This window comes from Hyperolius riggenbachi, chromosome 3 (assembly GCF_040937935.1).
Source record: "Hyperolius riggenbachi isolate aHypRig1 chromosome 3, aHypRig1.pri, whole genome shotgun sequence".
Classification (NCBI taxonomy): Eukaryota; Metazoa; Chordata; class Amphibia; order Anura; family Hyperoliidae; genus Hyperolius; species Hyperolius riggenbachi.
Window position 1 is genome coordinate 219,548,277 of NC_090648.1, and position 27,885 is coordinate 219,576,161.

Here is a 27,885-nt window from a genome sequence, read left to right on the forward strand (position 1 = left end):
GTTGCATGGTGTTCCGTTATAGCATGCACCAACTACAACCAAACGCTTAATTTGCAGTGGCAAAGAAGCAACGGACAGAGGTTATGCACATCATTGTGTGATTCTAGCAACCCACTTCATGTACTCCATTGTAACTATGGAATACCTTGACTTTGATTTGCACATTACAGTTCGCAAAACAGTGCCCATTAAAACACAATCCTTTAAAGGATATCTGTAGCCACCTCCGGAAAAAATGTAGATACCTAAGAGGAGGGAAGGCTCTGGATCCCTTGGTGTTCCGGTTCCTTTCTGTGTCCCCTTGTTTCTATGCCAGCCCCCCGTTGCAGAAGTCCACTATATTGTTTAAGAAGCCTTCAAGCCTCCACGGAAGGCTATGGAAGTACTTCTGAAGTCGAGCGACTCCGTCCTGCGCATGCGTGAGAGCGGGCTCACGTGTGCAGTATGGAGCCGCTCATCTTCTGAAATACTTGGAGACCTGAATGGGGGAAATTTGAATGGTGGCCCAACGGGAGAATGAGAGGATGCAGAGAGCACTGAGAAGGATCTAAAGGATCAAGAGCCTTCCCTCCTCTTAGACGAGTATGTAACTTTTACCGGAGATGGGGTTGGGGTTGCAGTTATCCATTAATGCATGAAAATATAGTGCCTATGTTGAATGTTCCTGTTCACACTACGTACATTATAATGCATTGCATGATTATGCAATGGGTGTCATAGCACCCTTCTTCACCCAAGTGATGCTCTGTGCTTGGTCTGCCAGTCGCCAAGTGCATGCAAATCCAGTAGGGGGTGTATACGTTTATCCCAACAGACATTTTGGAATAATTGTGTAGCAATCTAATCTTGTTCATCAATGGCAGGGGGTTTCTGAAGGGCCATTGCAGACACAGCAAGCACCTTACGCTGCCAGCTGTGTTCCAGGCATACTTTTAAAATTTAGTTGTCTGTAGTTTAATGCACCAAAAATATAAGTATTTTGTAGTGAAATACATGTGACTGTTTTTCATCTGACACAATCTAATTAACTTTGGCTTTGGCTATTGAGAGGTCAGATAATGCCAGGAATGAGTAATGGTTAATCTGACAGCTGGGGGACACTGTAAATTTTAACAAGGTTGTAGTGAATAATTAAAGCTGAAGAGAACATTTGAACTTTATGCTTGACGTATGGAAGTAAGGGTTTAGTTTAGTTTTGTAGCCATTTTTTCCTCTTTCCCTAGTTGTGGTTAAAGACAAATTTAGCACACAGCAACTTCCTAAATACTTGAAGGGGGAGTTACTGGAGGATGTGTGTAATGAAGTTACTCTGTTTGCGGCAGACATTCAGTTTTATGTATAGATGTGTCTATTACCCTATGCACTAGAGATGGTCATGCCTGCTAATTTGATGGAAATGTATATGTAGCTTAGAATGGGGCCAGTCAAAATTGGCAGGCTGTGCATTTCAATGGTCCAATTAAGCTGCATGCAGTTTTCATTAAATTTGCACCTTACCGTATTTACCATCTCTTATTACAATTCCAATCACTGCTCTTCCCTGAAAATGTTTTTTTTTTTTTATAAATTGCCACCACAGAATAGTACATTTTTCCATGCAGGTGTTTGGTAGGTTTAATGATGATAATATTTTGTATGTATATAGCACTGGCATCATGTATAAGGCTAAGTTCCTCGGCCACGAATTCGGATGGAATTTGGCAGCCTAAAGAAGTCTATGCAGAGCACCCGAATTCGTGGCTGGGGAAAAATCTGAGGGCCTGCAGCATAATCATCGTGTAACCCATCTGAATCCCATGGCTGTGCATAGCGGGGCTAGAGGGATTCAGCTGCGAGACACGTCAGAGCTGTGCCAGCATCGCATCCCGCAAGACGCATGCCGAGCACAGTGTAAATGAGCCTTAACTGTCATATAGAAAATTTCACAATTCAATCCCTCTGACTATAGTCAGACATAGTATTATGTTTTTATTGCAATGTCCTTATTGGAGTCCAAAGCTACATACACACGCTGGAATAAACTCTTCTGAGGCGGCTGATAAACCAAAGATAAAGTGAGTGTAAAAAACAAAAAGTTGGATACCTATCTAGAGGGAATGCTTTGGATACCATGGAGGGCCAAAGGCTTATTCGACCTGCAGGCAAATGATTTCACTGGGGGGACAGTGGTGGAATGGGGACATGGAGAGGGGACTGGTAAGACTCTATGGAATCCAGAGCCTTCCCTCTGATAGGTAAGACTCTATCTAACTGTACAAAAAAAAACCTTGCTTCAGGTTCCCTTTTAAGGACCAACTTGGACAAGAATCTAGTATGTACAGAATCCCCCTGATGTCCCCTAAAGATATGGCATGCCAATACCTTGTTCTCCTCCACCCCCCTCCACAGCAACAGACTCGGCACTATCCTCTAGGCTTGCAATGCATCTGTACAGCACTCTACTATAACTGTCACCCGAGGGAACCAGCCTTGATCGCTGCGTGTACAAGGCTCAAGTTTGGGTGAACCAAATAAAGTAGCTGTATGTTTGTCTGTCTGTGTTTGATTCACACAGGCTTATTTTTTATTTTAAATCAAGCAGAAAAAGAGGACTTAAATGAGCACTATTGTGAAAGTTGTAAAATTTTAAATACACGTAAACACATACAAATAAGAAGTATGTTTCTTCCAGGGTAAAATGAGCCATAAATTACTTTTCTCCCATGTCGCTGTCACTTACAGTAGGTAGTAGAAATCAGACTACCCATCTCCTCATTGGACTATCTCCTCAGCAGCAAAGGAGAAAAGTAATTTATGGCTCATTTTACTCTGGAAGAAACATACTTCTTATTTGTATATGTTTACATGTATTTTAAATTTTACAATTTTTAATTGTAGTGGTCCTTTAATTGTGTGTTAACAAGTACTGACCATATTTTGTACAGGTATGAAATGGTAGTGATTGTCTGTCTGAAAATCACAGTAAACGTTAAAAAAAAAAAATAGGTCACTACAGTATGGTATAACATGATTACGGTAGTACCAATTGGTTGTTCAGAGCTTCTGCATATTGTTTCTAAGGAAAAGTTTATTTGCGGTGTATTGAGATTTCAGATGAGTAATAAATCTGGATCTAGAAAAATGTTTGCCAAGATGAGTACTGACTTAATTTAAATTATTTTCTTTTTCTTTTTTTTTGCAGGTGCCCCCCCTCTCAAGGGAAACCATTCACACTTCTTCTGATGGGACACGGAGTGCCGCCATGTCCGAGGTGGGGGGTGGCGGTGGGCGGCGCCGCCTGCTGGATGAAGAGTTCACCCTGCAGGTTTACCCTGGCAGCATATCGCCAGATGTCATCTACTGTCCGGTACCCGCCCGCCGGCACACCACAGCTGCCGATGTCATTGATGCTGTTATTATGGCACTACGTTTGGATCGGGCTAAGTGCTATGTGCTTGCAGAGGTTAAGGAATTTGGTGGAGAAGAATGGATTCTCAACCCTACTGACTGCCCAGTCCAACGAATGATGCTATGGCCCAGACTTGCCTTAGAAGCTCGTGGGTCTGGAGAGGACTATCGCTTTCTCCTAAGGGAGAAGAATATGGATGGTTCCATACACTATGGGAGTCTTCAATCTTGGTTAAGGGTGACAGAGGAGCGCAGGCGCATGGTAGAAAGGGGGTTTCTACCCCAGGAACAAGGACCAGAATGTGAGGACCTTTGTGTTTTGCCTGAACTTAATGAGAGAACACTGCTTGAGACTCTCCGCACACGCTTCCGACATGAAAAAATTTATACTTACGTTGGCAGCATCCTAGTGGCAGTTAATCCATTCCGTTTCTTACCTATATACAACCCCAAGTATGTGAAGATGTATGACAATAGAAGGCTTGGTGAACGGGAGCCTCATATATATGCAGTAGCAGATGCTGCTTACCATGCAATGCTTCGGAGGCAACGTAACCAGTGCATTGTGATTTCTGGAGAGACAGGCTCTGGAAAGACCCAGAGTACCAATTTTCTTATCCATCATTTGACAGCTCTCAGCCAGAAAGGATATGCCAGTGGGGTGGAGCAGATTATTTTGGGTGCAGGACCAGTGCTGGAGGTAAGAAGAAATGTATCACAAGCAGTATATGAAAACTGAATATTTGTAATTAGAGTTTTGCTTATCACTGTCTATTGTAATATAATAATTTTGTGCATGTTCAAACATTAGAGATGGGGATTGCACAATCGTACCTTTTGCAGTAAATACAATGAACATTCTTGGCAGGCTGGATCCTATAGATTCTTACCAAGATCTGGTATGAGAAAAATGATTGGAGCAATATATATATGTATGTATGTATGTATGTATGTATACATACATACATACATACATACATACATACATACATACATACATACATACATACATACATCGGACAGCTAGGAAAATATTGATTGAAACACTGGCTTTCGTTCTGTGTGCATGTTCTTTTCAATTCATTTTTGATCTTATACCCAGTTAGAAAAATGATCGGATAATCTGACTGGAATTTGGAGAACTCTCATACATTTTTACACTTTCTTCTATAACCGATCAGTGTCAGATCTCGATATCGATCTGATTACTCACGCAAATAGTATCTGAAGTGACAGATGCATGGTGTGTACCAGGTTTTTAAGGCATCTGAACCCCTCATTTTGAAGGTCTATAATTCTATAGAAAACAAACCTCTCTCTCTAAGGGATGTTTGTAAATTATGCTTGGGATTATGTGCTTTTGTGGGGGTAGCATAAATTTGCATATAACATTTGCACAATCTTGCATCTACATGGAAATATTTGCATTTCATTGACCACCTCTAGTCAGAACTTCTTTTACTTGCTGTCATGTGTCCTCATGTGTGAGAAAATCTCCCCACCCCACAAACTCTGTAATGTCTTTCCATAGTGTTTAAGATTAAAATAGAAATTTAGGCCTTCAGCCAGTTTCTTAAAGTGTACCTGATATTTTTTTTTTTTTTTAGGATTGCATGCTGCTATTAACCAACATTGTGGTTTCTTTGTGAAACGGGTCATTCCAAATTTGGTAAAAAGAATAACTGGTACTTTTGTAAAAGTGGTAATTTTGTGAAGTCAGTACAATTCAGTAAGAAGAACTTGGGCAACACTCCCTGACGCTGCAGGGTGGCCTACTGAGCCTTAGTGGCTGTGACTGGAAAGTGCTGAGTCTTAACGGGGGAAAAATGCTATACAAATGTTAGCATTATCTGTCTAGTAGTTTTGCCAATGAAATTTCTGACTTTTATGGACAGAGCCACTAACACTTGCAGGAGACCTGTTCGCTTTCACTGGGGCTGTAGCAGAAAACAGTGAAGTTAGTCACACACTGCTCAGCCATATTGTTAAAAAAAAAAATGTTATGGCTTGTTCTAATTTACTCCAGATCTATCTCCCCTACCAACCCAAATCCCCCACTTTTTAAATATATTTCTTTGAGTAGTATCAAAGCTTTTATGATAATTTTGATCCCATAAACATACAATTCTGTTTTAAATTGCACTCATATTTTGTAGTATGATTGGACCCTTACAGCTCTGCACTCAGAGGCTGGAGCCTCTGCCCACCCTGATAGTGGGCAAGTAAAAAGAAAAACGAACACGAGGTGAAATCTTGCACTTCAGGATACTAGAGTTGGCAGAGTGAGAGGTAGCTGGTTAAACACTGTTAGCTGCTCCTTTATGCCTCGCTGAAGGCATGCTAGTGAAAAGATAAATGGAAAAGGAAAAGAGCTCTATAGTATAAATTCTGAAGATTTTATTCGGAAAACACGCGCAGTTAAAATTGCACTAGAGATGAAATGTTAGTGAGCCTGAAGTGATGGGCAATCGCCCTCTCGTCGTAACCTCAGGGGTGCCGCCTGCCAAACCACGGTGGCCCACAGTGGTCTGTGTCCAAGTGGAGATGGACTCAAGTGGCTGCCTCATCAGGTATCCGTGTGCTACTAGGGTCAACGCGTTTCAGCGAGGTCTCGCCTTCATCTATTGACGCCACAGCACGCACATGGAAATTATAGTGTGAGGACCTTTAATTAGTGGTCGTGATAATGCAGGTAAACAGCGTGAAAGAGAACTCCACACATGCGCCTAGAGGTGTGGGGATGGGAGCAGGAAGTGGTAACCTGGTTGTTGTAGCAACCTGGGTGGTGCCATGGTGTGGGGGGAGGAGTAGGGGCCTGGCACATACGTCATGGGAGGAGTGGGCTGTGGGTGGAATGAGTCGTAACTAGGGCCGCGTGGCTGATGTTGAGGGCACTGCTCCACCCATTCATTTGCCATGCCTATGTCACCCCGCCAGCCGGGGATGCGACGCCATGGGGATGGATGGGCTCGTCGTTTAGCTAATGGGCGGCTGCATAGCCTGAGGATCGGGCAGGTCTGGTACCAGTGTTGCCTCTCTGTGGCATCCGGGCGGAGCAAGGATAATCAATGGCAACCATGGAAGTCCCATCTACCCGCTGAAGCTGAAGTAAAAAAAATTTCAGGTTTTCTGAATCACTCATGTTGTCCTAATACACCCGTCCAACAAATCCGCCTAATTGTCGCCTGATTTTGCTCTGTTGAATGACAATCAGGTGTGTGTACACATGTCAAGCGACTAGACGAGCGACTAATAACAGGTGGCTTGCCCAATCCATCTGGCAGATCAACTCACATGACTGTTGGGCTGATATCGTGCAGTTGGCCAGTTGTGTACAAGTCGTTTGAGCGACGTGTGCTTGTTTTGTATGTTGTGCAGTCCGTCGTTTCGCTTGAGCGCCCATAATTTTAATTAGTTGGTCTTTCAGTTGGTTGGTGCGGGGAAATACAAGTCATGTGAATGGTTTGTCATGGGGTCGGTCATGTCGTGGAGTTGGTGGTACGCTTTGTTGGATGTCTGTACGAGCTTTTATAGGTGCTAACAGATCTCCGGAGATGGCTTAGTAAACATTCTTTGTTATAGAGAAAGAAAACCATCCATTTGTTCCCAGTCTTTCAAATATCTTATCATTGAAAACCGTTGACATCTAATCATTTTGTATTTTAGGCTTTTGGAAATGCTAAAACATCTCAGAACAACAATTCCAGTCGATTTGGGAAATTCATCCAAGTCAATTACCATGAGACAGGAATGGTGCGAGGGTAAGAAAATTTGTCAATGTATAAAGAGTGTATGTGTACGCTTCCAGGTAGAGTGTAGCTTATTAGTGTGGCTTTAAAGCACAGCTCTGGGGAATCATAAAAAAACTAATACATACCTAAATAGTTACAAAGTTACAAGTAATAAGTCACTACAGAGCTTGTTTCTGGCACATAGCTGCACCCCCTTGCAGATAAAAGTCATGGCCTTTTCTCTATCTGCAGCACCATAGGTAGAGAATAGGTAGAATTTTTTTTTCAAGGGGGCAGAGCTATGCTCCTGACCCTGGCTCAAATGGGGCTCAATTACTTATTTCACTCATTACAAGGCACATCAAGCACTGACATAATTTATAAGAAAAAACTACTAAAATGTTTTTAATTAAAAGCCGATAAGTCTAAAGTGCTCCAGAAGTGACAAGTACCATAATCAGTGCTGTGAAGTAGTGTTGACTCGTTCGGCATATTCAAATTTGGAACCGTGTTCCAAATTTTGCAGATCATAAGTTAAATCTTTGTACATGCGCAATGCGGCAAGGCTTTTAACTCACCCTTGTTGCTGCCTTTGTGCGTTGCCTAAGCCTTCTACGTCTGGTTCCAGCTATCACATACTTCATGGGCAGCACGGTGGTGCAGTTGGCGCTCTCGCCTTGCAACGCTGGGTCTCCGGTTTGAATCCCAGCCAGGTCAACATCTGTAATGAGTTTGTATGTTCTACCCGTGTCTGCGTGGGGTTCCTCCTCCCACATCCCAAAAACCTACAGATAAGTTAATTGGCTTCTCCCTAAAAATTGGCCCTAGACTACGATACATACATTACATGATAGACATATGACTATGGTAGGGATTAGCTTGTAAACCACTCTGAGGGACAGTTAAGTGACAAGACAATATACTCTGTACAGTGCTGCGTAAGAAGTTGGCACTATGTAAATACAAATAATAATAATGCATGCCACATTGATGGTATGCATGCAGAAATTGCTAATTTCACTTGCCCAGCCATACTTATGAAGGCACGCCATGACCTAGTACCATCCAAAGTCAAAACCACAAGATTTCCCACCCTCCTGGCCACTACTGCAATTACCACAGATTTCCATTCTATTCCATGGATTTATTTCACTTCCTATTTTTGTGCACACCTTTACTCATTATATTGGTGCAGTGTTAAGATGCACAGCTGCGTCTTATGCTCAGTAGGTCTATAGATCGCACAAAGGTTGTCTGCCGAAGGGATCGGGACTCTATTCCTTGGGCTACAGTTTGTGTGGAATGACCGCTGTACAGACTCATTGTTCTGCTATAGCAGAGTGAACCATCTGTTTCTGCTAGGAAGTGAAGAGAGAAGGGAAGATGGTGTGGCACACAATGGAGAAACCATGCACTGAGTAAGGATGATCAAAGAAATGCAAATACTTCTGAGTTTATGCAAATTTTTATGCAAACATATGCACTTTGAAAATGGACCAATAATTTTTAAACCCAGGTTTAAATTGATTTGTCCTTTTTGAAGCTGCCTATATTTGCATATATATGTGAATACATTTGCATCAACTTGGAAGTATTTGCATATCATTGATCATCCCTATCGCTGAGAGGTCACTTTGTGTCTAAAGATCCACCATTTCAGATCTTCAAATGGGGTTGGGGAGACCTGTACATGCTAGACTCTCAGCCAAGGTGAACCACACGTCACAATTTAGTATAGTATCATGTGTATGCACATTCAATTACAGCTTTTGTAGCTACTCTAAGCATTAGTCAGACAATCCCTCTCCCAAGTTATCTGTACAGCATGTGCTTTCATATATGTAGTCACCTTGAGCAGAAAGGTAAGCTGAGCTCGTGTTACCTCTTCTTACCCACTCTGGAAGCTCAAACAGGAGGAATAACAGTCCACAATGCTGGGAAGGTAGACAAGGTAGTTCCCAGATAACTAATCTTATCTTTACAGTGGTCACACAGGCCATGGGGCTAGCAGCTTTACAAAGGTACTTGAGCATTATCCGTGTCTGAAAATGTGTACTATACAACTTGTGCAGATGGGGAAGCACATGTGTATACAGCCCTAGAAATTACCCAGACACATTAAAGCGGATCCGAGATGAAAAACTAACTATAACAACAGAGTAACCAAGCAGCTTTGGGTGACCCAAACTACTAGGAATGTATAGGGGGATAAAAGGAACCAAAAAGCCCTCCTACTAAAAAAAGCAAAGCTTGGTGTAATTGCCTTCTTAAAACAGAAGGAAATTTGCAATAATTCTGTTATAAATGAACATTTGTGGTTATCCACAATGCACTACCACTAAATATGCAAATTATCCCTTTTCACCCTTGTTAAGCCAAGCAAGCACCCAGAACCGCTGGTGTATAGCAAGCCTATAGCTTTAAGTTTTACACAGCCATATCAAACCCACATGTAGACAGCCTGTTTTAAGAAGGCAATTACACCAAGCTTTGCTTTTTTAGTAGGAGGGCTTTTTGGTTCCTTTTATCCCCCTATACATTCCTAGTAATTTGTTTCACCCTAAGCTGCTTGGTTACTCTGTTGTACTCGTCCAAGCCCTATTTCATACAGCCTTATCAATCCCTGCCATGTACTGATGAGAACCAAAAGTCAGAAACAGTCTGTCTAATAGGGGTTTGATAAGGCTGTGTAAAACTTAAAGCTATAGACTTGCTATACACCAGCGGTTCTGGTTGCTTGCTTGGCTTAACAAGGGCGAAAAGGGATAATTTGCATATTTAGTGGTAGTGCATTGTGGGTAACCACAAATGTTCATTTATAACTGAATTATTGCAAATTTCTAACTATAACAAGTAACTTTGTTTATATATCTTTTCTAAAGTTTAGATATTTTACACAGCAAATCTAGCTGCAAACAGCTTCCAGAATATGATTATTTCTTCCTGTGATACAATGACAGCAGCCATATTGTTTGTAAACATTACACACAGTTAAAGTGGATCCGAGATGAACTTTTACTCATTGCATAATTGTGTTCCTTTCCTATTGTTTATAGGGCATTTCTCAAGCCAAATACTTTTTTGTTTTTTGTTTTAATACTCTAATTCCCAATAAAATAAATAAGCCCCACCCAGTTTTTATAGAGCCTTGGCAGTAGCAAGGGCTCATGGGAGCTCAGTCTGGGCAGGAGGAGGGGGAGGTATTACTAGCCCGTGATTTCAGAGGGGAGGGGGGGGGGGATTAGGTTTTTTTCACAGAATGAGTGCTCAAGATACAGATAAGCCTGCCTCTGTGTAATGTTTACAAACATGGCTGCTGTCATTGTATCACAGGAAGAAATAATCATATTCCGTTGAAGCTGTTTGCAGCTAGATTTGCTCTGTAAAATATCTAAACTTTAGATAAGATATATAGACAAGTTACTTGTTATAGTTAGTTTTTCATCTCGGATCCGCTTTAAGCTGATCTGCATCTCCAGCACTCAGTCTGTGAAATTTCCCCTTCTCCTCCCCTCTGTCTCTGAAATCTCTGGCTAGTAACCCCTCCCCCTCCTCCTGCCCAGACTGAGCTCCTATAAGCACTTTCTACTGTCTGAAAATGCCAAGGCACTCTGAAAAGCTGTGGGCAAGGCTTGTTTAGTTTATAAGGGATAATGCTGGGAATATACGGCTCGATTCTGAGCCATTTAGATGGCTTGATATATAATTTCCGGCATGTCCAATCTCCGGCCCCATCGTTTCGCCGCTTGATTCCGCATTGAAGACAATGCAAAAAGATAAGAAAAACGAGCAGAAGATAAGAGAATCGAGCGGGGAATCGATCAAGCGGCAAAATCGAGCCGTGTATGCCCAGCGTTCTAGTATTAAAACAAAAAAGTATTGGGCTTGAGGAATGCCCTACAATATGAAAGCAACACAATGATGCAATGAGTAAGGCTGCTTACACACCAAGACGTTACAGGCGCACGTTAGTGCGCCTGTAACGCTCCCCCAACGCACAGCAATGTAACACAAGTGGGCTGTTCACACAGCCCACGTTGTGTTACATGTAACGCTGCACGTTCTCCGCAAAGTGCAGCATGCTACGGCGTTGGAGCAGCTATAGCCGCGTAAGACTGTTTGCACATGCGCAGTGGGGGGCGGAGAGGAGGCGGGGAGAGCCAGCTACAGTAGCCGCGCACATGGCTACTTAATATTCACTGCACTGGCGGGCGCTGATTGGCCGGCGGGACCACGTGATACGGAGTGTCTCGCTCCGCATCACGTGGACCCGCTGGCCAATCAGCGCCACTCTGGGAGGCATTATAGGAATCGAGCCGCCTAACGCGGCTCACTCTACCGTCGGCTCTTGCAGCACCATACGTTGTACGTTGTGTTAGGTGCACGTTATGCGACCTTAACGTAGCACCTAACGCAGCGTCTTGGTGTGCAAGTAGCCTAAAAGTTTATTTAGGATCCACTTTAAGAAAAAATACCCCCATAACACCTTGTCATGCCGTGCATGTTCCTTCGTGCCTTCAGGGAAATGAAAAGCTAAGCTGCAGGTTATTTATCAGTTTGTGGCATCACTTATATGAGGAAAATAACTAGAAATCAGTCTATGCAACTTTTCAGAATCATGGAACCTAGATGTTTTAATTACTAGGCTTGGGCAATCCTAATAATTAGGAGTTGATGCATGATTATGCAAATGTATGCAGCATGAAAATGGACTGATTGAATTTCCCCTTGGCAGGATTCAATTTTCTAGCTGCATACGTATGCATACAGAATTTGCATAATCCTGCATCAATTATCCTGAATTATTTGCATCCTTCTAATTACAAGAAAGCCCCCTTCAACATGCATGCTTGTGGCATATAACCAACGCAAAACTCTTCCTCCTTGTGTATCTTGTTGGGGAAATGTCCACCTCTCTAGTGAACAAAACTGCTTGTATGGGTTTGTGAAGCCACCCTTTTAAGTACTACTATAAATATATCCAGTTGCCTGGACTCTAAATCATGTAGTGTTTCAAAGAAGAAAACAACATGGTCCATAAAAGGACTTCATTGTTGTCATATGGTCCACAGAAGGACGGTACATTCCTCTTGAAATGAAATTCCACTTTCGTTAAAAATTAGCTATAAAGTATCAGCGCTGCACAAAAGGTCTGACTTTTTTTTTTTCGTTCTTTTTGCAATTTAACATTGCTTTTCCCTTATCACTGTGCAGCCATATGTTAGTTTACAAAATGGACTCTAACACAAGCTGCACTAAAAGGGGAACTTTAATGTTACTCAGTGAATATAATTTCTTATTTTTACAATAATAATTCATAAATTTAGTCGTCGTTTGCTTATTTAAAAATCTTAAAATCTTACTTCACCCCAAATTACTATGTAACAGCGATGCCTACATCTTTAAAGAGGTACTGATGCATTGTTGTGGAATTCCCCCACTTCCGCCTTGTGAAGTGGCCAGGAAACACCCCCCCCCATGATCTCTGAGTGCTCTGTGCCGCAGGCTGCATGCCATTATGCCATCATAGCCTAGGTTAAACATTAGTGGGATGGGCGGGGGGTTACCAATATTTGGTAATATATAGATATAAGAAGCTTTTCTGATGCAAATCTAGGATAATTGGAGTAAATTTGGGTATCCTTACACAATTTATCACATTTTCTGATGTGTCATTACAGTACCTCTTTAATTTTCTAGCCTGGATTCTGTACTCTGCTTATGCAGTATTAAATAATGTGTGGCATTAATCCGCATATTTTTAGAGCTGAACTGAAGGGACTTGATCATGTCTTAACAAAGGTGGAATTTCACTTTAAAAAGAATATCCCTGTCCAAAAAGCAGTTCTTGTCTACATCCCAAGGCCCTTTGTACAGATTAACCTGCAGACAGTAAGTGACATGTGGACAGCTGTAGTCCGATAGATCAATGGTAATCATAGACAGCCTGATGCTGCCTTTTAAGGGAAATCTCTATGTAATACTTTGGCAAAGACTGAGTCATATAGTGAACTACTATAGGTTATGGAGTGGTTTTAACCACCGGAACTACTTATTATAGTATACAAAATGTTGTGTGCCTGCTACTTAATAGAATGAGAATACAGCTGCAGGGGTTTTCACTCCCAGCACTTAACTTTCATTTATCTCTGACCGGGTCCCTTCAACCTTAATTCCTTCTCCAAAACACTCCTTTGTTGCTACCATATAGAAATAAATGCTGGGCAGAACACCTTCTAGTATGTGTTCTAAAAAGGTTAAACATCATTACTATAAGTTATTAAAAACAGTGGTTTGGCAATTCCTATTTCTCCTGAAGAATTGGCAAGTCATTGATGTGTCTGGTTCTGGGCTATTACATTCAAATTCCTGATTTATTTTTCTTACGTGAGAGCTGTGATTTGCCTGATTACAGATAGCTAGTAGTATGTAGTTATTACCAGGGCTTTGTAGTATGTTATTAATCTATTGCATGTATCTTCTTTGCAGAGCATATGTGGAGAAGTATCTTCTTGAGAAATCAAGACTTGTTTACCAAGAGCAACTAGAGAGGTCAGTGAGAATAATGGATAAGCATACAGCAGAATTTATTCTCTAAATAAGTTTAACAACTAAGTACAAGCATGTTGTCATGGTTTGGGTTTTTGGTTAGTGTAGAATCCTTTGCCAATAAGTAGAATATGCTAATTGTACTGTGTTGTCTTTTAAACAGATCTGTACCCATCTACATAGTGGTTAAAGGGAACCTAAACTGAAGGAAAAACAAATGAGTTTAACTTACCTGGGGCTTCTACCAACCTCCTGCAGCCACCCTGTGCCTGCTCCTTCACCAAACCGATCATCCTGTCCCCCTCGGCGAATCGACGGCTACTTGTTCATGCACGGCTGTTGCCTCGTACGTCCTCAATCATGTTTCTGTAGCCAGGAGTGCTCTGCAGATGCGCAGTACAGATTTTTGCGTACTGCACATGCACAGGGCGCTTCCATCCGAGAGCGTGATCAGGAGGCTCATGGACCAGGGCTACGCATCCAAGTGGCAGAGGACCGGAGAGTTGCTTGTGTCACGGCGCAGGCACAGGGTGGGTGCAGGGGGCTTGTAGAAGCCCCAGGTAAGTTTAACTTCCCCCCCCCCCCCCCCTTTCAGTTTATGTTCACATTTTTTAGTTAACCCTTAACATCTAAATTATAATAACCTGTAAAAAAAGAGGGGGCATAACTACTGTGCTTTTTGCATTGAATCGCTGGAAATCCAATGACACTTGCATAACTAATACCTAGGCAGCAGCACAGGAATTGAGGAGACACACATACCATATCTTAGTGTAATTTACTTCCTTAAAGTGAACCCGAGGTGGGGAAATTGACCAATAATGAACATGCTACCTGATCCGGGGGAGGGGGAGGGGGGGGGGGCTGGCCGTATCAGGTAGCCACAATCACTGCTGCTCCTGTGGCTAGCAAGTTTAGTTTTTGTGACCCCTGGGGTCACGACGCTGGATTCTCTGCTCTGTGTGTCTCACACAGAACAAGTGCAAGGAAGTGGGGGAGTGGCAGTGCAGAGGCAGAACTGCCCAGTGGCAGCTGGGGAAAGGGTTTAGGAATGCCCCCTGTGGGCTTTAGCAGAGTACCTCTCCTGAATAAAACACAGCCTTCCCCCTCGATTTTTGACATGCTGCATGGCGACGCTGGGGGGCAGAGTGCGGCACGGGGAGGGGGGGGGGGGGACAGGTACACTTTAAAACAAGAGGTATTTGCAATAATTCCACCGTGAATTCCCACAGTGCATCATTACTGGATGCGTAATGCAAATTGCAATGAGCAATGCTTTTTAGTAGAAGGGTTTGTCGCTCTCTTTTACATACTTTCCTAGTGGTTCTGGGTCACACAGAGTTGCTTGGATATTCTGTTATACAATATCTTGACATACATCGATATTCACAATTCTGCTAGATGTTCTATTGCTGTTTTCGTCACAGTAGGGAAGATTTCCCCTTTACTTCCTGTTTATGTGACACCTGTCACTGGGACAGAAAGCTAGAGAAATCCTCTCTGGGGCCCTGATTCAATTAATGTTACCCGGGAGATCAGCAATTGTGCTAGAGGCACCTAAAAAGGCACAACATGTTTAAAAAAAAGCATTTAAAAGATTTGCCTTGGTTTGTCTCAAAGAAGACTGCTTACAATAATTCAAACACTTTTATTGAATGTAAGCACAAAAAATACATGTTTTGCAGTACCAGGCTGCTTGTTCAGGTCAAAAGACTGTGCCCCACAGGAGAGCAGTGGACAACATGAGTGTCTTTGTCTCTGATTTTTTTTTTCTGCTTTGTCTAGTTACGCAGGAGGTTTTTTTCACACCTTATCATTAAGAGACTTTTTTTTGTTTATAAGCAAAAAAAAAGTACTCAAAATAGTTTGTTCCAAATTAACTTAACCACTTGAGGACCTAGGGCTTTCTACCCCTTAAGGACCGGCCACTTTTTTTCCATTCAGACCACTGCAGCTTTCACGGTTTATTGCTCGCTCATACAACCTACCACCTAAATGAATTTTGGCTCCTTTTCTTGTCACTAATAAAGCTTTCTTTTGGTGCTATTTGATTGCTCCTGCGATTTTTACTTTTTATTATATTCATCAAAAAAGACATGAATTTTGGCAAAAAAATGATTTTTTTAACTTTCTGTGCTGACATTTTTCAAATAAAGTAAAATTTCTGTATACATGCAGCGCGAAAAATGTGGACAAACATGTTTTTGATTAAAAAAAAAACCCATTCAGTGTATATTTATTGGTTTGGGTAAAAGTTATAGCGTTTACAAACTATGGTGCAAAAAGTGAATTTTCCCATTTTCAAGCATCTCTGACTTTTCTGACCCCCTGTCATGTTTCATGAGGGGCTAGAATTCCAGGATAGTATAAATACCCCCCAAATGACCCCATTTTGGAAAGAAGACATCCCAAAGTATTCACTGAGAGGCATAGTGAGTTCATAGAAGATATTATTTTTTGTCACAAGTAAGCGGAAAATGACACTTTGTGAGGGGAAAAAAAAAAAAAAAGTTTCCATTTCTTCTAACTTGCGACAAAAAAAAATGAAATATGCCACGGACTTACCATGCCCCTCTCTGAATATCTTGAAGGGTCTACTTTCCAAAATGGGGTCATTTGTGGGGTGTGTTTACTGTCCTGACATTTTGGGGGGTGCTAAATTGTAAGCACCCCTGTAAAGCCTAAAGGTGCTCATTGGACTTTGGACCCCTTAGCGCAGTTAGGCTGCAAAAAAGTGCCACACATGTGGTATTGCCGTACTCAGGAGAAGTAGTATAATGTGTTTTGGGGTGTATTTTTACACATACCCATGCTGGGTGGGAGAAATATCTCTGTAAATGACAATTTGTTAATTTTTTTTACACACAATTGTCCATTTACAGAGATCTTTCTCCCACTCAGCATGGGTATGTGTAAAAATACACCACAAAACACATTATACTACTTCTCCTGAGTACGGCGATACCATATGTGTGGCACTTTTTTGCACCCTAACTGCGCTAAAGGGCCCAAAGTCCAATGAGTACCTTTAGGATTTCACAGGTCATTTTGAGAAATTTCGTTTCAAGACTACTCCTCACGGTTTAGGGCCCCTAAAATGCCAGGGCAGTATAGGAACCCCACAAATGACCCCATTTTAGAAAGAAGACACCCCAAGGTATTCCGTTAGGAGTATGGTGAGTTCATAGAAGATTTTATTTTTAGTCACAAGTTAGTGAAAAATGACACTTTGTGAAAAAAACCCAATAAAAATCAATTTCCGCTAACTTTTGACAAAAAATAAAATCTTCTATGAACTCGTCATACACCTAACAGAATACCTTGGGGTGTCTTTTTTTCTAAAATGGGGTCACTTGTGGGGTTCCTATACCGCCCTGGCATTTTACGGGCCCAAAACCGTGAGTAGTCTGGAAACCAAATGTCTCAAAATGACTGTTCAGGGGTATAAGCATCTGCAAATTTTGATGACAGGTGGTCTATGAGGGGCCGAATTTTGTGGAACCGGTCATAAGCAGGGTGGCCTTTTAGATGACAGGTTGTATTGGGCCTGATCTGATGGATAGGAGTGCTAGGGGGGTGACAGGAGGTGATTGATGGGTGTCTCAGGGGGTGATTAGAGGGGAAAATAGATGCACTCAATGCACTGGGGAGGTGATCAGAAGGGGGTCTGAGGGGGATCTGAGGGTTTGGCCGAGTGATCAGGAGCCCACACGGGGCAAATTAGGGCCTGATCTGATGGGTAGGTGTGCTAGGGGGTGACAGGTAGTGACAGGAGGTGATTGATGGGTGTCTCAAGGTGTGATTAGTGGGGGGAATAGATGCAAGTAATGCAATGGCGAGGTGATCAGGGCTAGGGTCTGAGGGTGTGGGCGGGTGATTGGGTGCCCTAGGGGCAGATGGGGGTCTAATCTGATGGGTAGCAGTGACAGGGGGTGATTGATGGGTAATTAGTGGGTGTTTAGAGGAGAGAACAGATGCAATGCACTTGGGAGGTGATCTGACTGCGGGTCTGCAGGCGATCGGATGGTGTGGGTGGGTGATCAGATTGCCCGCAAGGGGCAGGTTAGGGGCTGATTGATGGGTGGCAGTGACAGGGGGTGACAGGGGGTGATTGATGGGTGATAGGTGATTGGCAGGTGATTGACAGGTGATCAGTGGGTTATTACAGGGAAGAACAGATGTAATTAATGCACTGGCGAATTGATAAGGGGGGGTCAGAGGGCAATCTGAGCGTGTTGGCGGGTGATTGGGTGCCCGCAAGGGGCAAATTAGGGTCTGATCTGATAGGTAAAAGTGACAGGTGGTGATAGGGGGTGATTGATGGGTGATTGATGGGTAATTAGTGGGTGTTTAGAGGAGAGAATAGATGTAAACAATGGATTTGGGAGGTGATCTGATGTCGGATCTGCGGGCGATCTATTGGTGTGGGTGGGTGATCAGATTGCCCGCAAGGGGCAGGTTAGGGGCTGATTGTTGGGTGGCAGTGACAGGGGGTGATTGATGGGTGATTGACGGGTGATTGACAGGTTATCAGGGGGGGATACATGCATACAGTACACAGGGCGGGGGGGGGGGTCTGGGGGGGGTCCTGGGGAGAATCTGAGGGGTGGGGGGGGGGTGATCAGGAGGGGGCAGGGGGGGAGATGAAAAAAAAAATAGCGTTGATAGATAGTGACAGGGAGTGATTGATGGGTCATTGGGTGCAAACAGGGGTCTGGGGGGTGGGCAGGGGGGGGTCTGAGGGGTGCTGTGGGCGATCAGTGGGCGGGGGGGGCAGATCAGTGTGTTTGGGTGCAGACTAGGGTGGCTGCAGCCTGCCCTGGTGGTCCCTCCGACACTGCGACCACCAGGGCAGGAGGCAGCCTGTATAATACACTTTGTATACATTACAAAGTGTATTATACACTTTGTAGCGGCGATCGCGGGGTTAACATCCCGCCGGCGCTTCCGTATGGCCGGCGGGATGTTACGGCGGGTTGGCGGAGCCAGTTGCCGGGGGAAGCGCGCGTCATCAATGACGCGATTGCTCCCCCGGCATAGGAAAAGGACGCAACGCCCTAAGGCGTATTGCGGTCCTTAAGGCATCCACTTTGCCGCCGCCCATGGGCTGTGGGCGGTCGGCAAGTGGTTAAGTTTGATTTTAATTTGCTTAAAACATTTTTAATACGGAGTGCTGTTCGCCTGTGACAAAACTCAGGACAAAGGTTAATTGGATCAGGGTCCACGAGTGACAGACTAAAAACCAAATCGAAGTCCGGACAACCCATTTTGTCCGGAGTTTAAAAGAAACAAATTGGAGGTTGAGTTGCCTGAAGAAAACCTGGAGGTGTCTGGTAACTTGTTAACGAACATACTGTTGGCACTACAGGGAGTGCAGAATTATTAGGCAAGTGGTATTTTTGAGGAATAATTTTATTATTGAACACCAACCATGTTCTCAATGAACCCAAAAAACTCATTAATATCAAAGCTGAATATTTTTGAAAGTAGTTTTTAGTTTGTTTTTAGTTTTAGCTATTTTAGGGGGATATCTGTGTGTTAAGGTGACTATTATTGCGCATAATTATTAGGCAACCTAACAAAAAACAAATATATACCCATTTCAATTATTTATTTTTACCAGTGAAACAAATATAACATCTCAACATTCACAAATATACATTTCTGACATTCAAAAACAAAACAAAAACAAATCAGTGACCAATATAGCCACCTTTCTTTGCAAGGACACTCAAAAGCCTGCCATCCATGGATTCTGTCAGTGTTTTGATCTGTTCACCATCAACATTGCGTGCAGCAGCAACCACAGCCTCCCAGACACTGTTCAGAGAGGTGTACTGTTTTAATTAACTCAATAATTGAAATGGTTCATTAGGGCTCACATACGTGTCATATAATGAAAAAAAAAATTATAATGTCCACAACTATAGCTTAAATTTATGAAATTGCAAACTATTCATTTATTACTGATACAAAATTATCAAAAAAGTTTTTTTACAAGTACACATTAAAAGCGCATGGGATGGCCACCCTGCCACATTCATACAGAGCATAATCCAATACTGCGGTGCACCGAACACACACATGAGATTGGGAGAAGCCGATATTGTGCCAGTTTAAACAACGATTGGCAAGCAGCAAATTTGTTGGCAATTTATTCTGATGCCTGGTTAAAAAGGGCAGTCTGGGTGTGGAGAGAAACCAGCATATATCATTTGTAGTAGCATAAGCGTCCCCAAAGCATAAGCGGCATGAAGATTCAAGGCAAGCACAAGACAAATTGTCACAATTCCAACAAAGCAGCTTCCAAGTTACAAGAAACAAGCAGGATCTCCCTGCATTCAGTGTCAGCCGTGCTTAAGACATGCAGCAAGCAATTGGAAGATTGTATATTGGCAGTATTCAGGGCATGCAGCTAGCAATTGAAAGCTTGTGTGTTGGTATCTCACCCATCCACGATTTTTCCGATCCCAGAAGCCCTTTCATACATATCTCATATGTGCCAAGAGCATGAAGTTCAACATTCTGGAATCCAATTCATTCGTGATGTGTGAAGGTGTCCGCTTGGAACATGGAGGGCGTACAGGCAGGCTGATGGTGTATCTTGGCTGTGCAGGCCACGAAAAGGATGGCAGTTGGGATATGTAGGCACCTCCGTGAAGCGCTGCTATGTGGCGGCGTAGTGACCCATGAGGTAGAGCGGCTCCCCCAGGTGTACTGTTTTCCCTCCTTGTAAATCTCACATTTTATGATGGTCCACAGGTTCTCAATGGGGTGCAGATCAGGTGAACAAGGAGGCCATGTCATTAGTTTTTCTTCTTTTATACCCTTTCTTGCCAGCCACGCTGTGGAGTACTTGGACGCGTGTGATGGAGCATTGTCCTGCATGAAAATCATGTTTTTCTTGAAGGATGCAGACTTCTTCCTGTACCACTGCTTGAAGAAGGTGTCTTCCAGAAACTGGCAGTAGGACTGGGAGTTGAGCTTGACTCCATCCTCAACCCGAAAAGGCCCCACAAGCTCATCTTTGATGATACCAGCCCAAACCAGTACTCCACCTCCACCTAGCTGGCGTCTGAGTCGGACTGGAGCTCTCTGCCCTTTACCAATCCAGCCACGGGCCCATCCATCTGGCCCATCAAGACTCACTCTCATTTCATCAGTCCATAAAACCTTGAGATAGTCTTGAGATATTTCTTGGCCCAGTCTTGACGTTTCAGCTTGTGTGTCTTGTTCAGTGGTGGTCGTCTTTCAGCCTTTCTTACCTTGGCCATGTCTCTGAGTATTGCACACCTTGTGCTTTTGGGCACTCCAGTGATGTTGCAGCTCTGAAATATGGCCAAACTGGTGGCAAGTGGCATCTTGGCAGCTGCACGCTTGACTTTTCTCAGTTCATGGGCAGTTATTTTGCGCCTTGGTTATTCCACACGCTTCTTGCGACCCTGTTGACTATTTTGAATGAAACGCTTGATTGTTCGATGATCACGCTTCAGAAGCTTTGCAATTTTAAGAGTGCTGCATCCCTCTGCAAGATATCTCACTATTTTTGACTTTTCTGAGCCTGTCAAGTCCTTCTTTTGACGCATTTTGCCAAAGGAAAGGAAGTTGCCTAATAATTATGCATACCTGTTATAGGGTGTTGATGTCATTAGACCACACCTCTTCTCATTACAGAGATGCACATCACCTAATATGCTTAATTGGTAGTAGGCTTTCGAGCCTATACAGCTTGGAGTAAGACAACATGCATAAAGAGGATGATGTGGTCAAAATACTCATTTGCCTAATAATTCTGCACTCCCTGTAGTTATGGATGTTCTTACTGGCAAAAGTGTTTCTAGTAGATATCCACATTTAGTACGTCTTGTAATTTAACGGTATTGTTTATATTGTATTGTTATACCTTGCATTTTTTGTACAGGGCCACAGAAGATGCTGGTGCTGTATAAATCAATAATCCGCATTTAGTGGAATGCAGCATTATTGTTGTTTTGTTCACAAGCATGATTTATTTTTTATGGAGGGTAACATTCTGTGCAGCATTTGTACAAATTACTGGTGGTGGCTTAAAACCTCCTCCCAAGTTGGTGGCTTCTGGTCTGTGAAACCACTGATTTTTGTAGCGTAAACATCGTTCTAGTCGTTGCTACCAACTTCCTGAGGGTAGTCCATGGGGATTGTTGCTTTGCCAGGACAACCGTTGGCAGCAAAAGTAATACAAAGTAATACAGCATGTTGTGAAATGAAAATGCATATCCTAGAATTAGTCATACAGCTGCCTTATCATTTTTACACTAGAACTTGTTTTTCCTTGTGAGTGCCCATTCTTATCGGTGTATTCCACTTATCTGTATTTCATTCATTATTTTTATTGTAGTGATGCACAGCTAGAAAGCTAGTGACTAGGGGTCTAGGTTTGTAGGTTTGTTAGATGTTTATTCCTAATAAAAGCCTTTCTATAATTTGGACAGGAATTATCATGTATTCTACTACTTGCTGGCTGGGGCGAGTGAAGAGGAGAAGACTGAATTTCGTCTTGGACACGCAGAAAACTATCATTATTTGAACCAGGTAAGAAGGGCACATTTTTAAATATATGAATGGACAAATCTACCAAAATAAAAGTAGCATAGATGGTGAATCAGCTTCTAAGGCTTCTTTCACAGGGTAGGCTGATGGAGGTGAGTTTGCAGCCTCTCAGCTGCTCCCTACACTGACTGGGCTCTTGCTAACACTTGGCATGAGCAGAGATGCAGCCACTGCATTGAGACACATTTTAAGGCGGCTGAAATCAGATGCAACCTGATGTGCTTTTTTGCTGCCAGATAACTGGACCACGTGTGGGGTTACAGTGGTGGAGAAGCGGTAAGCCCACCACTTGCCAACTGTTTATGTGAACTAGGCCTTGATGAAATTGATTTCTAATAATAATTAATCCCCTATTAGACTTCAACCTGATTATGCTAGAAGTAGGGAAACTATAAACAAAATGGCTACTATTTACTACAAAATGGTGAGACAGACATAACTACCTAATACTGCAATATGGGGGACATACATTGCTACCTGACACTTCTGTATGGAGGGCACACATAGATTGCTAATACTACAATCTGGGGTGCAAACATTAGTACTTAAAGGACCACTTTCGCAAAAAATTGTCTTATTTAAAATGCATGTGTATAAATATGTATATGTAATATATAAAATGTACATTTGTTCCTGAGTAAAAATGCATTATAAATTACTTTTTTTTTATTTTGCTGTCACAATAGGCAGGAAAAATCTGACAGGTTTTAGACTTTTCCTTATAAGTGATTCTCTGGGTTTTTTCAATTTTCAAATGCAGTTGCTCGGTTCAACTGCCAAAAGAGCGTAAAAGCGAGTCGGGAAGCCAGCTGACATCCTTATATAGATCATTTCCATTGGGTGCTTTAGTAATGACTAAAGGAAACCCTGAGAATCTCCTATGAGGAGATTGGCTAGTCCAAAACCTGTCAGATCTGTCATAATTTTACTGCCTATTGTAAGCAACAGAATAGAAAAGTAATTTATGGTTAATTTTACTCTGGGAGAAATATACTTCTTATAGGTATATTTATAAGAAGTGGTCCTTTAATACTACAATCTAGGGGGCAGACATTGTTATACAATGCTGCAGTGTTGGGGAGGGGGCAATATAATGTGGCCTTGGCCACCTGCGCAGAGGCTGGAGCGCTCACGTTTGGAGGTATGGATTGGAAGGACAATTTTAATAGCATTAATTTACAGTTTCTTCCATACTGTGTATAGCAGTTTTTCTGCTAGTGTGGAATGTCCTCTTAGGGTTGGGTTTACTTGTTTAGTGCACATGTGTCGAATTCAAGGCCCGCAGGCCAAATCTGGCCCTCCTTGCTATTTTATGTGGCTCTCGAGAGCTTTAAATGTGCATCATTGTAAGCAGCAAAGGAATGACAACACTTTACCTTCCCATCCAATGGAGCACATTGGAGTCCGTGTGTTTGGTTGAACTCTGTCAGGTTGAGCTGGAGTACAGCAACAGCCCATGGAACCTCACAGAAAAATTGGCATGGAGTCCCCTCCTTGGATCCAGCTCACCCCCCCTCTCTTCCTGGGGCTCGTACAACACACACACGTCTAGACGTCTCTGCGTCCTCTTCCCCACATTGAAGAGGAGCACAGTGGAACGGTAACATTTACCTGCTCCAGCACTGTGTCAGGGTCTCTTTTGAAGCGCTACCTGCCGGCCGCTCTATGCTTGCATGCCTCCAGCTCCCGATCATGTGATATGCACTGGAAACGAGGTTTGCAGCATAAAGCAATGTGGCTTACCCGATGCAGCTCTGGAGCGCAGGTAATTATTAAACTGCTCCACCACTACTCAGCAGAAGAGGGAGCAGCAGGCCCCCATATCCTCCAGCCCCTCCCCAGTCACTATAGTTATGCCACTTAGTTTGACACTGCTCAATAAATGTTAAATCTCCATAAACAATTTGGTGGATGACTTATTATACTGAGTTTTAGATTTTGGCCCTTTATGTGATTGAGTTTGACACCCCTAGTCCAGTCGCACAATGACATTGTCCTTATAATTGCATTCTGTTGTAATATTCTCTTTCTGTATGCATTTTCAGAGAGCACGCAAGCCACAAAGGCAAAGTTGGGGAGAGTACAACTGTGAAGATGAGACAGTGAGTTGCTTGTGCTGATTTGCTTCACCTTGTAACACTGTCTTGTTTTTTCCATGATGCCTTTCATTCACATGTTTTATAAGAATGTCTTTGTTTATGTTTTACATTGTGATTATTGGGCTGTGCTGCACAATGACATTATGTGCTTTGCACAGTAAGATTTTGTTTTTGCTATCTCATGTTGTGACTTTATCTTAAACTTTTTAGGATTCCTTAAGCGGGGAGGGCGAGGACCTCAGACACGATTTTGAGCGGCTGCAGCTGGCAATGGAAATGGTTGGCTTCCTGTCAACTACACGTAGACAGTAAGTTCTGCATATTATTAACCACTTAAGTACCAGCGGTCTCTGCCCCCTTAAGGACCAGAGACCTCTGGTACAGAAAAAGCAGAATTCCGACGAATCGCCGCACATACCCGCTGCAACCGCAGTCACCGCCGCACGGCGGGAACCTGGGCCACCCACTCTGCCGTCTCTATGACGGCAGAGTTCCTGTGAGCCGGTCAGGAGCCGCTTTCATTGGCTCCTGACCGTGTCTATCAATGTTAGCCATTGAGAGTTGCTTACATTGAAATACACGGCCAGGAGCCAATGAAATCGGCTCCTGAAAGGCTCACTGGACTCTGCAGCCATAGAGCCTGGCACGGCGAGTGAGCTGCGAAGGGAAACGGCGGCGGGATCTTCGGAAACGACGGATGCGCGCAGTGGCGGTGAGTTGTAATCTACACCCTGCCAGCCAGATCAGCATCATAACAGGGCGTAGATTTTTAATTAGCGTCGTCCGAAAATGGTTAAGGTGGTCTATCACTGTGCTGAAGTGTTTTGTAGTTTTCTATAATGTTGCAGTGTTTACATTACTATATACAGTAGGAGTGTGTCGTATGTGTGCTTTTCAAATCTTTCACCATTAAAAATCAAAATGTAAGTTGTACATATCTGCAGGTATAAAGGAAACCTTAGGGCCTAGGAAATGGCTATCTGTGTATCTGCTCTGAAAATAAGTGTATGTAACGGCATAAATAAATCGGTATATCAATTTGGAAGTATGTTTATCCTGAGGTTTTCTGATTCCTCCCTCTAGGTGCAATGTATAGATTAATGCAGTAATAGCCTCAGTGACTGGTCATATAGCCCTATATATACCGGTAATGCACTAGAACTGAGAATTGTGCCAGCCCCCCATCGATAATCTACCACACAGCTCCCATATATACAGTGACAGGCTCTGTTGCTGTAAATAGAATACCCTATTTCCAGTCTGCAAGCCACTGTTTCATTGTGATCCCCTGACCTGGGGAGACGTTACAGGTCTGGTCTCTGCTCAATCCTTTGGCGTAAGAGAACTGATAGCAGACAACAGCAAAAGAACCCAAAACTTTTTTATATTCATTGATCTACAGATGTACAGTATTCATTTAAAAAGAAAACAGAAAGGATAAGTGTAATATTAAATGAATAATAATAATAGTTCAATAATATGTGCAAGGCTATTTTTCAATAGTTATATGTTAACAGTTCTTTAAAAATTTATTTTGTCTGGGTGGACCATGTGAAAAGCACAACATTCTTTTGAAATATCTGAATAAAAGCTGTATCTGTGCTTAAAAAGATACCAGTATTGTGTATGTCAGGTCAACTGTGCAAGAACCATCATCGGAGAAAGTGTCACAACACAAAAAATAAAAATAAAAAAACACTTGGTGCTAAGAGGTGGCTTTACTGGCGGTAGAGCTGTGGTTAAAGTGCAATGTTTCAGTTGCAGTGTGGAAGATTAAAGTATTATGAACACAATACCAGTAGACATCAGTCACAGCAGTTGGGCTTCACCATCAGAAATGTGATAAGTAGTGGTTTGAAGATTTACAACACCACACCACAGACTTATAAATTGCTGCTTTTCCACAATGTTTCTATGACCCTCCTTCCAAAAAGTTGGAATGATGTAAATTAAAACACAATATGATTTTCAAATTATTTAGACTATTTATTCAATTAAATATTACATAAAGACAGCCTATCAAATATTAAAACTGTGAAACTTTATTGGTTTAAAGAGAACCCGTACTGAGTAAAAATATTTAAAATAAACACATGAGGTAACTTCAAATGAACATTATATAGTTACTTTGCCATCAGTTCCTCTCAGAAGCTCACCATTTTCTTCTGACAATTATCCCTTCCAGTTCTGACAATATTTTGTCAGATCTGAAATATATCAGTTGCTATCAGTAAAATATCAGTTGCTGTCAGTTATAGCTGAGAGGAAAACTTATGTACCAGGTAATGTCCATGTTTCCCTATGGCTCAAGTAGGCGATGTTGCAGTTTAACTGTGTGCTGACCAGAAAGCTGTTATGGGTAATGGCCAATTTCAAAATGGAGGATAGAAATTTCCCTTGATCACAGTGAACAAACAGGACGCGGGACAGGAGAAAGACACTGAGGAGTAGACTACATGGAAGGTAAGTATGACTTGTGTATGCTTATTTTGACTTTTAATTTTCAGTTCAGGTTTTCTTTAAGGACCAGAACCTTTTTTTGTATTATGCCGTTTGGGATCACTGTGATTGGGTCACAGTGATCCACCTGGTAAGGAGCTCCTTACCCATAGCCGGAAGCTTAGCTGTCACATGACAGCCGAGTATGTGGAGACGAGCAGGAATCAGTTCAGGATTGCGGAAAGCCGCGCGGTAGAATCTACGCCGCATCAGGCTCGAAAGCGTTTATTCTCACTTCCGCAGTCCTGAACCAATTAATTGGCAACTAATCAGAAATCTAATAGTGCGTTAATAAAATAAAATCCAATGTCTCTCACAAGTTAAGGTGGAGTGGGTTACACCACTCTGTGAAACACTATGCTGGCAAATAGTGCAATTGTTTAAAGGGAACCTGAGGTGAGAGGGATATGGAGGCTGACATATTTATTTCCTTTTAAACAATACCAGTTGCCTTGCAGTCCTGATCCTGTGTCTCTAATACTTTTAGCCATAGGCTCTGAACAAGCATGCAGATCAGGTACTCTGACTCAGCTGACTCAGCTTTTACTGCATTATCCGTATGCTTATTCCAGAGTTTTGACTCAGACACTACTTATGCCATAAGATCAACAGGGCTTCCAGGCAACTGGCATTGTTTAGAAGGAAATAAATAATGCAGTGTCCATATCCCTCTCACTTTGGGTTCCCTTTAAGAATAACATTTCTACATGTCAAATTTGTAAACAATTTGGAGACTTCATATGCTCTATGTAGCCTCATTAAAAGGTTCAGAAAGTCTAGAGAAAGGTCTGTATGCAAGGGACAAGGACAAAAGCAAATATCTTTTAGTGTTCAGACAACACTGCATTATAAAAGACATGATTCTAAGGTGAAAATCACTGAAAAAGCTCAGGAACTCCACTAAATATGAAGCTTTGTGGTCCCAGATTGCCGCATATTTAAAATCGGATTGTATAATCCACATTTTATTTGGCTCCCAGACGCTTGACAGATTTCAAGCGTACAGTTGTGCTAACTTGTGAATCATATTT

The 27,885-nt window shown here is 42.5% G+C and overlaps 1 protein-coding gene across 1 annotated transcript in view; it reads left to right on the plus strand.

Annotated features, from left to right (window-relative positions):
• MYO9A (myosin IXA) overlaps positions 1–27,885 on the plus strand; it is a 215,917-nt gene that overhangs the window by 76,143 nt on the left and 111,889 nt on the right. The window contains exons 2-7 of the mRNA XM_068273609.1: positions 3,182–4,087; positions 7,054–7,148; positions 13,608–13,670; positions 22,139–22,238; positions 24,302–24,358; positions 24,566–24,663. Of these exons, the coding sequence (XP_068129710.1) occupies positions 3,242–4,087; positions 7,054–7,148; positions 13,608–13,670; positions 22,139–22,238; positions 24,302–24,358; positions 24,566–24,663 (1,259 nt within the window). The 5' untranslated portion in view covers positions 3,182–3,241. The remainder of the gene's footprint in view (positions 1–3,181; positions 4,088–7,053; positions 7,149–13,607; positions 13,671–22,138; positions 22,239–24,301; positions 24,359–24,565; positions 24,664–27,885) is intronic.